The sequence below is a fragment of the Typopeltis vanoorti genome, chromosome 25 (genome assembly GCF_054136105.1).
Source record: "Typopeltis vanoorti isolate ZY-2024b chromosome 25, IOZ_Tvanoo_1.0, whole genome shotgun sequence".
Classification (NCBI taxonomy): Eukaryota; Metazoa; Arthropoda; class Arachnida; order Uropygi; family Thelyphonidae; genus Typopeltis; species Typopeltis vanoorti.
Genome location: NC_143573.1, coordinates 51789139 through 51803556, shown reverse-complemented (window position 1 = coordinate 51803556; position 14418 = coordinate 51789139). Strand labels below are relative to the sequence as shown.

The 14418-nt window shown below is 33.7% G+C and overlaps 1 protein-coding gene across 1 annotated transcript in view; it reads right to left on the bottom strand.

The window, feature by feature from the left end:
* LOC150092745 (ATP-dependent RNA helicase A-like) overlaps window positions 1-14418 on the bottom strand; it is a 337554-nt gene that overhangs the window by 150276 nt on the left and 172860 nt on the right. Inside the window, 1 exon segment of the mRNA XM_090414778.1 lies at window positions 6852-6934. Coding sequence (XP_090270904.1) covers window positions 6852-6934 — 83 coding nt within the window.

Here is a 14418-nt window from a genome sequence, read left to right as displayed (position 1 = left end):
CTATTCTTTAAATATAGGATATTTATTTGATCTCTTTTTCTTGTAAAAATAATCATAATTAAAATTCTGAATATTTTTACGAATTGCTTATGTTAAAATGTTTATTAGTTTTAGTTTCATAACACGCATTGTCGGCACTTGCGATGTGCCCGTTATTGAAATTGTTTTGTTAAAAGTGATACGTAAAGAAGTTAAAAAATTTAATGTACTTACCGGATTTGAATAGTTGTGTTACTTTAAACAAATTTATTATGGTTTGAAATATTAAGTTTTGTGTTTTATGAGGACGTTCTCTTGTCGCTAACGGAGACAACGTGCCAGCCATTATACAGTACTTAGTTTCTCGCTTGCCACGGAGTGCGCATGCTCACCAAGAAGTTTGATGAGTGATTGACAGCCGACAAGAAAGCGTCCGGTATCTGAGTAACGGCTGTAAACAAGAGAACGCTCAGAAGGAATTTAGAACACAGGCCAGCAGATATTTAGGTTCGGAGGAACTTGAGTTTTTTTATGTGACAGTCGGAAGAAAATTAATAGTATATTCCGAAAAGGGAATCGTGGAACTATTAAGTTTTTATGTGGAACAAGTATGTGGATAAATAAAAGAAAATATTGCTATATGCGTTTTAAACAGAATATTGGAGGAAACATTAATTGAAAGACTTATAGTAGATTCTGAAAAGGGAATCTTAGAACTGTAAGTTTTTTTTAATTGGAAGAATAAGACTGTCAATAAGCATTTAGTGAATAAAAGAAGAATTTGCTATTTACGTTCTAAAGGAAAGTTCGAGAAAACTCGGATTAGGAAGTTTCATCTGTATTAAGGACGCTGGATATGACTATTTCTACTGAAGAAAAGAGACAGAATTAAGTCAGAAAAAATTGATGTGTGCTACATGAGTGATGAAAAAGGATCCTGTGAAAATGAAGATTTTCACAGGATCCTTTATATATCTTCGGAAAAGGGCCTTGATTGACAGAGAAACAAACTGGCTATGAACATTTTTGTGATTGTGCAAACAAAGTGTTTAGTCTAGTCTTAAGTGTAAGTTTAATTTTAAAATGCCTTGGATCCAATTAATTTGTAGTTAGTTATGTAAAGTTGTTTGAAGTGTATATATATATTGTTTTTGTTTTATTAAATGTGTTTATTTTGTATTTTGGTCTTGAGTCAGTGATTATTTGGATAAAGAGTTAAGATCATTGCACCAATTGGAGTGAACCCTTGTGCATATAACAACATATAGGTGCACTCGGAATAAAAAAATAATTGTTAGAAACAGAGATAATTTCTATGGTAGGATTAAAAATATTAAGATATAATATCTATGAATATCCTTATCTATATATACACACCAATTATTAACAAGCAGCGTATAATCAGCAAGAAATGAGCCTCTTAAAAGCTAGATATAAGTTGTATAAGAATTCCATAAAAGACAGTGACAGAACCATACTAAAAAATTTTCAAGAGGACTGCAAAGAGTACATATCAATACCTGAGGTAGAAAGTCATATAAAAACTTGAAATGCAGAAAAGCAGCTGAAATAAATTATATTTGACCAGAAATGCTTAAGTATGGGGATATAAAAGTTTTGTGGTGGCTAGACTGCATAATTCAGAGGGCATGGTAGAAAGTCAAATTCAAGGCTCACTGGAGTAGAGCTCTAATACTTCCCATCTATAAAAGAGAGAATAAAGCTGAATGTGAGAATTACAGAGGAATTTCCATACTGAGTATTCCTGGAAAGATTTATGCAAGCATACTTGAAAAGAGGCTGAGAAAACTGTGGAAGAGAAGATTGGAGAAGAACAAGCTGGGATCAGATTTTCACTTTACAACAAATAGCTGGGAAATCATGGGAATATGACATGATGGGCACACAGAAAAGCTTTTCAAAACTAAAATTATATGGGTAAATGGAACATTATACAGAGCAATACGTAGTCTATATTTTAAGTCAGCAGTAAGAATTGAAGGACATACAAGAAACTGGTTTGATATAAAAGCATGGGTAAGACAAGGATGCATGTTATCACCATTCTTTTCATCTTTTATATGGATCATATTATCAAAGAAAGTGGCATTAGTCCTGATATTAGAATTGAGCATGTCAAATTTAGTTTTTTGCTTTATGTAGATGATGTACTCCTAAATACATCCAAGTCTCCAGGATTCTCTACCTAAATTGAATAATAACTGTAACAAATATGGCATGAAAATCAGCAATGAAAAGACCAAAACTCTGAAAAGCAGTATATAGAAAACTTGGTTGCATTCTGAATGGATATCCTAAAACACAAGTAAAATATTTGCTGTTTAGGCACAGTTTTTAGCAAAAAGTTAAATCACAAAATAGACGACAGAATAAGCAAAGCTGGTATAGTGGGTAGCCAACTGAATAAATTCATAAGGAATAAGAGAGAAATTAGCTAAAACACCAAACTAGCAGTATATAAGACAGTGTTTAAACCAGTTATAAACTATAGATCTGAGAGGTACTTGCCAATCTAATTAAGCAAAAGATTTGTAAGAAAAAAAAGATGCTGTGGAAGAAATACCATATGCATAAGGATAATGTCAGTTATGATAATTATAAGCAACAGGCCAGAAGAGTAACAAGTGTTGTATGGAAAGCTAAGTCAGAATATGAAAAGAAACTGGTTCTGCAAGTTAAAGACAACCCAAAAGAATTCACTGTGCTGCAAGTTAAAGAAAGAACGAATCTGAAAGAATAACTCTACTGAATGCAGATGGTATTCATGTGACTGATGCAGAAGTGATTCTTCAACAAATGAGTAGCTAAACTATAATACTTTTTATGAATGTTAGTCAAGTTAGTTTTAATTTTTCATCCTACTAGTTTCACCGATTTTTGCAATCAGCATCTTCAGGGATACAATTGGTAAGCGACATGAAGGTAACAGACTAAGTTTTAATTGACAGTTCTAATTCATACAAAATTAGTATTGTGTGAAACAATGCGCGTGTCTCAGGAACATGATTTATTTGTTACGAGACATAATGTAACTGGTGTGACAGTTCATTTCTTTGATGTTTAGCGATCTAATTAAAGTTTTCCAATTTTCTGGTAAGATTAGACCTTGATTCTTATTTAGGTTTCCTGTTGAACGGGTGACCATAGTAGCCTCCTTGAAGGTTCTGGAATGGTAGTTCTCTTCTATATAGGGCATGTGACTCTTATCCCACTCAATAAGATGGTTGGTAGAGGCCAAGTGGGAAGAAAGGCCTGAAATATCTTGTCTGTTGTTTCTAACATACCCTATGTGCTCTTCTGTCTTGTTTCGAAGCTTCTAGAGGTCTGACCAATGTAACTAACACCACAGGAGCAAGGTATATTATATACTCCAGAGTACTTGTAGAAAGGATGAGGGTCTTTCGGTGAGCTTAAAAATTTCTGAATAGTATTGACTGGCTTGAATGCTACTCTAATATTGTGTGGTTTTAGAAGGATAGCCAATTTTTTGGAAATGCTGCTGACAAATGGAATAGTTAAGAGTACTGAAGTATTGAGTGCCATCACGTTGCCTTTGTGGTATATCCGAAAAGAGAATCTTGTTGCAGAGGCTTTTAGGATAACCATTTAAGGATAGCTCTCTGGATATTGTAGTTAATTCTTTTTGTAAGTCATCTTGGTCTGTGGTGTACTGTATAGCTCTTTTCTTAAGCATATGGATAATGCTAAGTTTCTGGGATATATGATGTGACGAGTTGAAATGGAGGTAACGTCCAGTATTCGTAAGTTTTCTATATACACAGACAGGTTGATACTGCTATTGGTTTGTTTCTTTATTAGGATGTCTAGGAATGGAAGTTTTTCATATTTTTCAATTTCTAATGTGAATTTGATGGTATGGTGGAAACTACTGATTTGGTTGAGATAATCCATTAGTTCGTCTTTCGTATGATTCCAAATGATAAAGATGTCATCTATATATCTGTACCAAGTTTTCGGTTTTGGGGTAATTTGAGATAAGATTTTATCCTCTAGGTCTTCCAAGAATAAGTCAGCACAAGGAGAGAGGGGGCTACCCATGGCTAATCCAGTAAGTTGTTTGTAGACTTTTTTGCCAAATGAAATAGTTTGAAGTTAAACAATGATTGAACAAATTAGTGATGTTTCTTGGGAACAAGTTGTCTAAGATGTTGATGACTTCCACAACTGGAATGTTTGTAAACAGAGATGTGACGTCAAGGCTTGCTAGTATATCATCTTCAGAGATAGGGATGTTTTTTAATTTTTCAATAAAATGTTGTGCGTTTTTGATATAAGTATCTGAGTTGCGAATGTGTTGTTGTAAAATCTTGGCTAGATATTTAGACAGTTGGTAAATTGGAGAATAGATTCTATCAACTATTGGATGCAATGGTATACCTTCTTTGTGTATTTTAGGAACGCCATACAATCTTGGAGTCAACGGGTGCATGGATTTTAGCTTTCTTATTAAGTCTATAGGCCAGTTAGTCAAATGTAAAATGAGTAGCTGTTTTGCTAAAAGCTATCAACCTGGTATATGCAACACTGAACTCATTACTACTGCTTCACTCTATGAGGAGGAAATACTAGATCCAATATGCAAACTAAACAAGAATATTTCAGCGCAGATGCTAAAAGAGTGTTCGGCTGAACTGGTTATTCATTTGAACAGGCTATATAATTTGAGTCTCAGAACAAGGAAGATTCTGCAAGAATGAAAAGAATGTATGCTAATCCCATTACACAAGGGTGGTGCAAAGACCGATGTAGTCAACTATCAACCAATCAGTATTTCAGGAATGGTGGTGTAGGTTTTGGAAAAGTTGGTTAGGTCTTGCATTCAGAAATGGGTTCACAGACAATCTACTTTCAATGAACAGCATGGGTTTACTAAGGGAAGGTCATGTTTTAACATACATGGATACCCACTCTCCAGCAATGATTGCACTTGGGAGTGGAATCCCAGGGTTACTCTGGATATCATACGAGCACCTCAGTTGCATGCATGCTATAGTTATTAAAAAAAATAAATAAATAAAATAAAATAAAATAAAAAAACTCAGGAGAAGTATATGAACAAAAAGTACATGAAGAAATCTGAAGAAAAAGTGGAGGAATGAAAAGGGCCAGTAACATCACTGGGAGGGAACAAAAAACTGGAAACTTACATTATACTAGTATCTGACTAAGGATTTTTTTTCCTTTATCAATTTTATATATTTTATTTTTTCAATAATCTATTTCAATAATTTGGATGCTCTAGCAACCAAATATGGAACTTTTTAAGCCACTTCAAACTTCTAATAAGCAAGATCCGGTCTCACCCGAGTGATGATTTGTCTCTCACCTAAGAAGAATTGCAAACATCCAAGCCCATGGTATTTGCTCTGCAACTAAACCTGCAGGTGTAGTTGCAGAGCAGATACACTATTTGACCAAGCAGGCCTGCAAATGTAGTTGAACAAAGCAAATTAAGTGACTATGCCTTTTGAAGAATTTATCTACTCTAAGATATGCAAAAATGGATATTTTTGTGAGGTCCAATTTTGCATCACTGCAATCTTAAAACATAAACATTTCAAATAATACTGTGATATGTAATAATAACAACATAACAGCATGTCTGTCTGATCAATAACTCTTAAACTGATAAGTACCAGTCACCAATATTTGGTATCTCTCCTCTTATCCTAACTTAACCCAAGTAACTGCTTCATATCTTGGGACACTGAAACCTGGGATTTTACCTTAAAAATAAGAGGTAGAATATTTGATATACTGCTTCTTTCTCTTATAATAAATAAGTATCAAATGAGATGGGCCTTTTAATATACTGCAAATTTATATCAGCAGTTATTTCACTCTTCAAATGATAAGCTGAGTTTAACTTCAATTGTCATTAAGAAACAATTGAATTCAGATCACCACTATGCTTACTGACAGACTGAAGTAGCTTGGAGAAAAAGTTCCATGTCTGATCTCCATAGCAGAGTTCCCAGAAATCCTTACCTACAGCATTAATGTATGATAGTATTTGGAATTACAGTCAAAATAGGTAAGATGGCCATGAGACCGGTATATAATGGCTCGGTTATGTGTTTTTCCAGTCACTTTGCTTTTCTTGTAGGGTGAAACACAAGAATTCAAAGAAGGAATAATGTATGACAGATTTACAAGCTTCTTGTGGGTAGGTGCATACACACACACTCAGCTGGGAAAAGCAAATTTGATATAGAATGCATAATGCTGCATAAGAACTGCATTGAGACCATCTACTTCTACCATTTCATGGAAAGAGGTACTTGCTTCTTAGAAAGAATAGTTTAGAATAAGCCCTCACTCACCCACCACCACAGAAAGAAACTCTGAAACTGGAAGAAACTGTAAAGTGAAAACTCGATTTCCAAAAACGTTTTTGTTTCTGAATACCTGAGCCAAAGATCAAAATAATATACTTATTTCTGTTGTGCTATAAAAGAAATATACATTTCTAGTGTTATTTCATCATTCATAATAAACTTCACATGCAATAGCATCATTAACTTTTTTTTATTCTAATAGGGAATGAAGAGATCTCTGTCTGCCCCCTCCCACTTTTTTTTTTTTTTTTGCATAATAGGTGCGCCTTCTCATTGATTAGCCATTATGTGAACACTGATAAAAAGACAAAATTTAGAAAAGAAATGCATGATAAGAAACAGCAGCAGAGTGTTGTGATTATATAGTGACATATATTATTTGGCATTGTTAAAAAAAAAAAAAAAAAAAAAAAAAAAAAAAAAAAAAAAAAAAAAAAAAAGAGCAGAAATAATTTAATTACAATTTATAACCATTAAATCTGAAAAACTTACATTAACATCTCTTTCATGAATTTCGTCGACAATTACATGGGATACACCTCGGAGGCCAGCTTCTAGCTTGCGAAGAAGAACTCCTGTCCAAATAAAATAAATAAATAAAAATTTTTAAAAAAGGGCATAAATTAGGACAGAATAGAACATAACACAAGAAAATGAGACAGCAGTAAAAGTATGAAAAGAAAAAAAAAAAGAGGCGATTTTGCTTACATAGCAGAACCTTAATTACTTTACCTTTTAGCTGTTTGCTAAAAGGTAAAAGCTGTTTACTTTACGAAAGGGGGGGGGGTAATTTTTTTGTTGCTTTGCAACAAAAAAATTACCCCCCCCCCCTTTCATCTTTCTCTCTCCTTGTGCAAGGAAAGGCACAGAGGTGTAAATCAGTCATCCAAGAAGAGAATTCAAGCTTCATTAAAGGTAAATGGAAAATTAAGCAAACCCTTTCTTGCAAGAAATAAAACAGGAACAAGCTTTGGCAGCACTGAAGTTCGGTATGTTGTCCTTACCTTATTGGAGAATGGAAACTTCGGTGTTTACAACATTGGTTACTGTAGATCATGAAGCTTGGAATGCATGAGTACTAAAAAGTTGTCAAATGAAGAGGAATAGAGTGTTCTATCATCAGCAAATCTATGGATAGGATTCAAGATTGCTGCATTTAAGCGGAGGAAGAGTGTGGGCAAAAGTACAATCATGGGATGGTCTGACTTTGGTGGAAAAATGTGATCAGTGAATGATCAGAGGAAGCTTGATATGAACTGCAAAAGGGAGAAAGCAAACAGCTAAAAGGCATCATTAAAGGAAAATATGAAGCATGCTTTCAGCATAATGAGATGTGTTGTATTCTGTTTCATTTCAAAGTTTAACAATGAACTTAGAAACAAATCTAAATTAACATCTGAATGCATAAACTAAAATGTTAATCAAATTAAGGCATCCATATAGTTGATTCATTCTTCACATGTTGAAAGATAGTGGTAATGCACATCGAATTGACCGATGTATATTACAGAACGAGTAAATGAATTCTTCAGCAACCAGCAAAAGCTTCCTACTGATGAATAATTTTCATGTGCACGTGAATTGTCCTGAATTTGGTACTATTCACAAGGGCTAATCATACTCAGACCGTTTAGAGATAATTTGCAAATTATCCAATATAAACACTCATGTTCATAGAAACTGCCTCACCTTACATAAATATAGTTTTTAGTAGTTAAATTGTCATTTTCATTGGTTTATCATTAGATATTTCATTATATATTGTACCATCTATAATTCCCACAAATTTCTTTAAAATATAATAGTTGCTGATATTGCATCAGAATTTTTTTATGCTATAAATAGACACCAAGAGCTAGTTTTTGCATTTTCATGCTGAGATCACCATGGCTAGTTACATGCAGTTAACACCTCATAGAAAAAGTGTGATTCAAGCTTTGAATAGAGAAGGCTATTCTTCTAGTGAAATAGATAAGAATATCATGTAGTCAATCTACTGTGGCACAGCTTGTCAAAAGTGAAAGAAACCAGATTTGCTGAAAAGAAGAAAGTCACTATCTACACCATGCCAAGATTGAGTTCTAAAGCAGCTCTGTCTCAAAAATTGCCAAATGTCATCAGGAGAACTGAAGCAGGACTGGGAAGAATAAACGGGAGTTGTAGCAAGCTCTATAACTATCAGAAGAAGACTAATTGGACAGGGACTGATAACTGGGTGCCCTAAAAAGAAGCCCTTGTTAACTAAAAAATTAGATTGGCTCTGTTAATTGGTGCAAAGAGCATGCACAATTGGACTCCTGATCAGTGGAAAAGAGTCATTTTTTCTGAGAGAAAAAGTTTAACCTGTAGGGTGGCAACAGCAGACAGTTGAAAGATGATCGAGGGGAAAAATTCAACCCTGACTGTTTGACGCTGAATGTTGTAAATGGTGACTGAATTCACAAGAAGAAGATGAAACGCTTCAGGAGCTCCAAGAAGCCATTATAAGAGGAACAATGAACTGACAGTTCCATCCATTAGAAAACTGATTTTGTCAATGTCTGTTAGCCACTTGCATTTCACAAAAGGTTCAGTGAATGCACAAGTGCACCAGAAAATTTCAGAATTGCTGCCTACTATCAGATACCACTTAACCATAATGACAAACTGAATCTTTCAGTTTGTCATTATGGTTAAGTGGTATCTGATATATCCTATGTCAAGGATGACTCTGCCCCTTGTCATAGGGCAAAAAGTGTGAGTAATGCTGTTATAATAGTAAAATGTAGTATACAAATTGAGTTTCGTACTTAAAATAGCTTTAATTTTTGGTGCAGGTTAATAAGTGGTTCAATGAACATTTGATTCAGTGACTAGTGGCCAGGAAAATCCCAGATCTCAACTCCATTGAGAATTTGTGATACTAAATGGTGATTGAATTCATAAGAAGATGAAATGCTTCAGGAGCTCCAAGAAGCCATTATAAGAGGAACAATGAACTGACAGTTCCATCCATTAGAAAACTGATTTTCTCAGTGCCTTGCAAATGTGAAGCTGTAATAAAGGCAAAAAAAGTATCCATGAAGTACTAAAAATGAATTTTCAGCTTTGAATGTCAATAAAACTATGTAGTTGAACTAAATTTTGATACCAGTATTTGTTTTTCCAGTGATATTATCACTGTCCACTCCATTTTGAAATATTTACAAATTTGTCAAGTTGTTGTCATTTCCTAATTATGTCACATCTTGTACTAAAAAGAGCCAAATATCAAAAATAAAAATGTTATATTACCTTCTTCCATGTATATCTTCTTCTCTTTGGAAGTTTAAACCAAGTATTAGCAATGATTAGAAAAGGTGGAACCTAGAAAAACTCAAAGGAGATGCAGTTAGGAAATTCAGAGAAGAACTAGAAAATAAAATAAGGAACAAAGAGAATATATCTGAAGAAACTATGAGTGTTAATGCAAAATGGAATCAACTGAAAAACTTGATATATAAAACAGCTGCTGAAGAGATAGGTTTTGTGGAAGGGAAAAGAACCATGGATTACAAATGAAATGATAAGAAAAATGGAAGGAAGAAGAAGAATATGGAAAAATGTAAACACTGAAGAGGGAAGAAGAAAATACAAAGGACAAAGTATTAAATAATGAACTGAGAAGAGAAACTGATAAAGCAAGAGAGGAATGGTTGAAAACAGAATGCAAAGAAATTGAAGAAATGGGGGAAAAAAGGGAGCGATATGATAAAATGTTTGAAAAAGCAAAAGAAATTACAAATATTAAAAAAAGCATAAGAAATCTGCCATTAGAAGATAAGCAAGGAAAACTGATTTATGATATTGAAATACAGGGTGAAAGACGGAAGAAATACATCAAAGAACTTTACGCAAAAAATGAAAGACCAACAAAAATTGAATTGGAGGAACAAATGAAATCTCAACAGAAGAAAGAAGTCCTGAAATACTAAAGAGAGAAGTAGAAACAGTGATTAAGGAAATAAAAAGTGGAAAGATGGAAGGAGTGGATGGAATACCTAGTGAAATCCTAAAACAACTAGAGAACAAAGGTATAACAGAAACATGGAAACTCTGCAACCTCATTTACAAAACAGGAATATGGCCTAAAGATTTCACATAGAGTATTCTTATACCAATTAAAAAGAAAAGCAATCCTGCTAAGTGCAGTGACTACAGAACTATAAGCATACTCTCACATGCCTCCAAAGTACTGTTAAGAATATTAAATCAAAGATTGTATAATAGAGCGGAGTATTTTCTGAGGGATGATCAATTTGAATTTAGAAAAGACAGAGGAACTAGATATGCAATTGGAGTAATGAGGACCATATGCAAAAGGAATATAGAAGTAAATAAAGAAGTTTATATTTGTTTCATCGACCTTGAAAAAGTATTTGACATGGCGAAATGGGAAAATCTGATGGAAATATTATGCAAAATAGGTTTAGATTGGAGAGACCGAAGGTTAATAGCTGAATTATATATGAACCAGATGGCCATAATGAAGACAAAAGTAGGAAAAACTAAAAAATGTGTGATTGGCAGAGGTGTGAGACAGGGATGCTGCCTGTCACCGACACTTTTCAATATATTTGCAGAAGAAATGATAAAAGTAGCATTTTATGAAGAGGAAAGAGGTATCACTATTGGAGGGAGAACGATATAAAATATTAGATTTGCAGATGATCAAGCAATATTAGCTAATACTAAAGATGAACTACAGCACCTAATGCAAAAATTTGAAAATATATGCAAGAAATATGGTATGAAAATTAACGTAAAGAAAACAAAAGTGATGAGAGTCTCCAGGAAATCAGGAAGTATCAAGGTGATGATGAATGGAGAAAGTGTAGAGCAAGTGAGACAATACAAATACCTTGGTAGTATAATACAAGAAAATGGAAAATGTGACATGGAAATAAAAGAAAGAATTAACAAAGGAAAATATGCCTTTTATAGCAAGAAAAATTTGTTTATTAATAAAATGAATAAAAATCTAAAGAAAAGACTTATTAAGTGCTACATTTGGAGTATGACCTTATATGGATCAGAAACATGGACAATCAGGAAGAAAGAAGCTAAAATGTTGGAGGCATTTGAAATGTGGTTATGGAGAAAATAAAGTGGACTGAAAAAATCACCAATGAAGAAGAAAGCATAACTGGATAGGACATGTATTAAGAGGAGACAGCCTACTGAAAAGAATGATAAAAGGGAAAATTGAAGGAAAGCAACCAAGAGGAAGAAGACGACTAATGATGCTTGATGATATAATGGGAATAAGACGATATCAGGAAATGAAGAAGGAAGCAAGAGACAGAGGAAATTGGGCGAAGAGAATCTGCTGACTTATACCATTGGGCCTGTCAAGAGACAGAACACTATGATGATGATTACCTTCTTCATTATTTGTGATAATTAGTGAGTTATTATTCCTTTTCAAATAGGCATTCAAATTTAATTACAAAAAAACATGGTTACATTACAGCAGGTGATGCAGTTTCTATGAACATGAGTGTGTGTACACACACAATTAATAAAAAAGTAGATTGTGACATATAATTCTTAATTGCAAAGTAATGCAATTGTATGAGAAAATAGAATTTTTAAAAAACATTTAATTTGGCTGATCTGATTTTTTTAAATGAAATTATCAAGAAATGACTGGCTTGTTTCTTTTCTTCATAAATCTTTTGGATAACAAGCTAATATTGTCGCTTTCTCTTTGGAAATTTAACAACAGTGAGATATTAGAATCCATGCAAATACTAAAATATGCAGCGATAAGACACTAAAACAGTAAGCCATGTTGAAAGTGAGGCTGAGGAAAGTACAGGCATGGACCATGTGGGCTGTCTGCCTTGCAGAAGACTGTTGTTAGCTGGTGTAAATAATGTAGACAGGTTAAGTAAAATTTTCATAATTCACATTTTTCCTAACCATTCAATGATAATTTGTGTGGGTCCATACAGAAATTTGCTGCTTAAGCTTATTATCATCTCATCTAAAACCTTATATGGAATTATTTAGCATGTTATAAACCTTCATCTGCATTGAGAAAGCAATGAGCTGAATTAGCTTTGATTCTGATATCATGTTAGATGCCACTTTCCTTCATAATGTGAACATGGGAATAGTGGAGGTCAACCTTTGTCTTACATCTGATCATACCTCAAATCCATCATCCTTTTCCAACTTCATTTCTGACTACTGAATTAGAATCAAAGTGGTTTTGATTATTTCACCCCACCCACAGCTCTACAAAAAAAGTCCAATTTCTACTATACAACTGTAGTGTTTTGGGCAGTTTTTTCCTTGGCACATTATCATGTATCTCTTTTTCAGATCTATTCATCATCAAATTCCTGACATGCACCCTCAAGAGGTGTATAGGGTACAGTAAAATCTCTTGTAATTAGCACCCAATTAATTGGGTGCTAATTATGCAATACCAAAACAACAGCACTTTCAAAGGTCTAAATTTAAACCCGAAATTTAAGCCCTATGAGATAAGCAAAATATACGATGGGCTTGCATTCTGGCAAGATTTGCCGAGCAACATTCATCTATGTCAGCACATGATGTTATGAAACTTCACTGCATACAGAGTGAATTTTTAAAGCTCCAGTGACAATCTTGTAAGCAGGCAGACATCTGAAGTTATGCTATGTCATCACACTAATTCACAACAATTTTCATGTGATAATACGAACTGTAATTTTTAAATTTGATTTTGTGAAATATAAAATTATGTGTATGTGTTTTAAATTTTAAAAAATCCACACAATTTTGATGTTATTTATTAAATTATGGCTGGCAGATCGAAAAACACAACCAACAAACTTCGCATGCTGCAATTTTTACACATCATCATCAAATTCCTGCCATGTACCCTCAAGGGGTGTACAGGATATGATAGCACTACATGAAAAATTTACATCACTACTAACTTCCTATCTACAATTTTCCTCCAAATCAGTCTGTTACTTGTAAAGACTCCAATATTATCATTATCAGATCTTATATTTCTATCGTCTAAGGAACTTTGTTACCATATCAATCCGCCTATATCTTGGTCTTCCTCTAGGTCGTTTTCTTGCTAATTTGGCAGAGAACACTTGTTTTGCTAATCTTTCCTCGCCCATTCTGTTTAAGTGACCATACTACCTGAGATTAGCTCTGCTAATGCATTCCTGCATGCTGACAATGTCAAGTTCTTTCCTAATATCCTCATTTTTAATATGATATTGCCATTGATTCCATCTATTCACACCTCTAATCTTTCTCAGGACTCTCATATTTGCAGTCTCTAGTCTTTGGTCAAGTGTTTTACTTCTGACCCAGCTCTCAGATCCATTAGTTAAAACTGGCTTGAACACTGTCTTGTATACGGCTAATTTAGTGTTCCGACTAATTTATCTCTTATTCCATATGAATTTATTCAATTGACTTCCTACCATACCAGCTTTGTTGATTCTGTTGTCTATTTCCATATTTAATTTACCATCCTCATAAAAATCATGCCTAAATAGCTGAAATGTTTTACTTGTTCCACAGGTTCTCCATTCACAACACAGTTGACATTTCCAATGATTCTGCCTATTTTCATTGTCTTTGTCTTTTTATTGCTGACCTTCATACCATATCTATTACAACAGTTATTCAATTTAGTCAGAGAATCTTGCAGACTTCTAGTAGATTTATTTAGAAGTATAACATCGTCTGCATAAAGCAAAGAGCTAACATTAACATCTCCAATTTTGATATCATGTTTAATACCACTTTCCTTCATAATGTGATCCATATAGATTATGAATAACAGAGGGGATAATGTACATCCTTGTCTCACACCAGTTTTAACATTAACAATCTTCCTGTACTTCCTTCAATTCTAACTGCTGACTTACAACTCAAATAAAGACTAAGTGTTGCTTGATATAATGCCCCATTGACACCACATAACTGTAGCGTATTGAATAGCTTCTCTCTTGGCACCTTGTCATATGCCTTTTCCAAATCGACAAAACTTAAATACAGATTATTATTATAATTACGG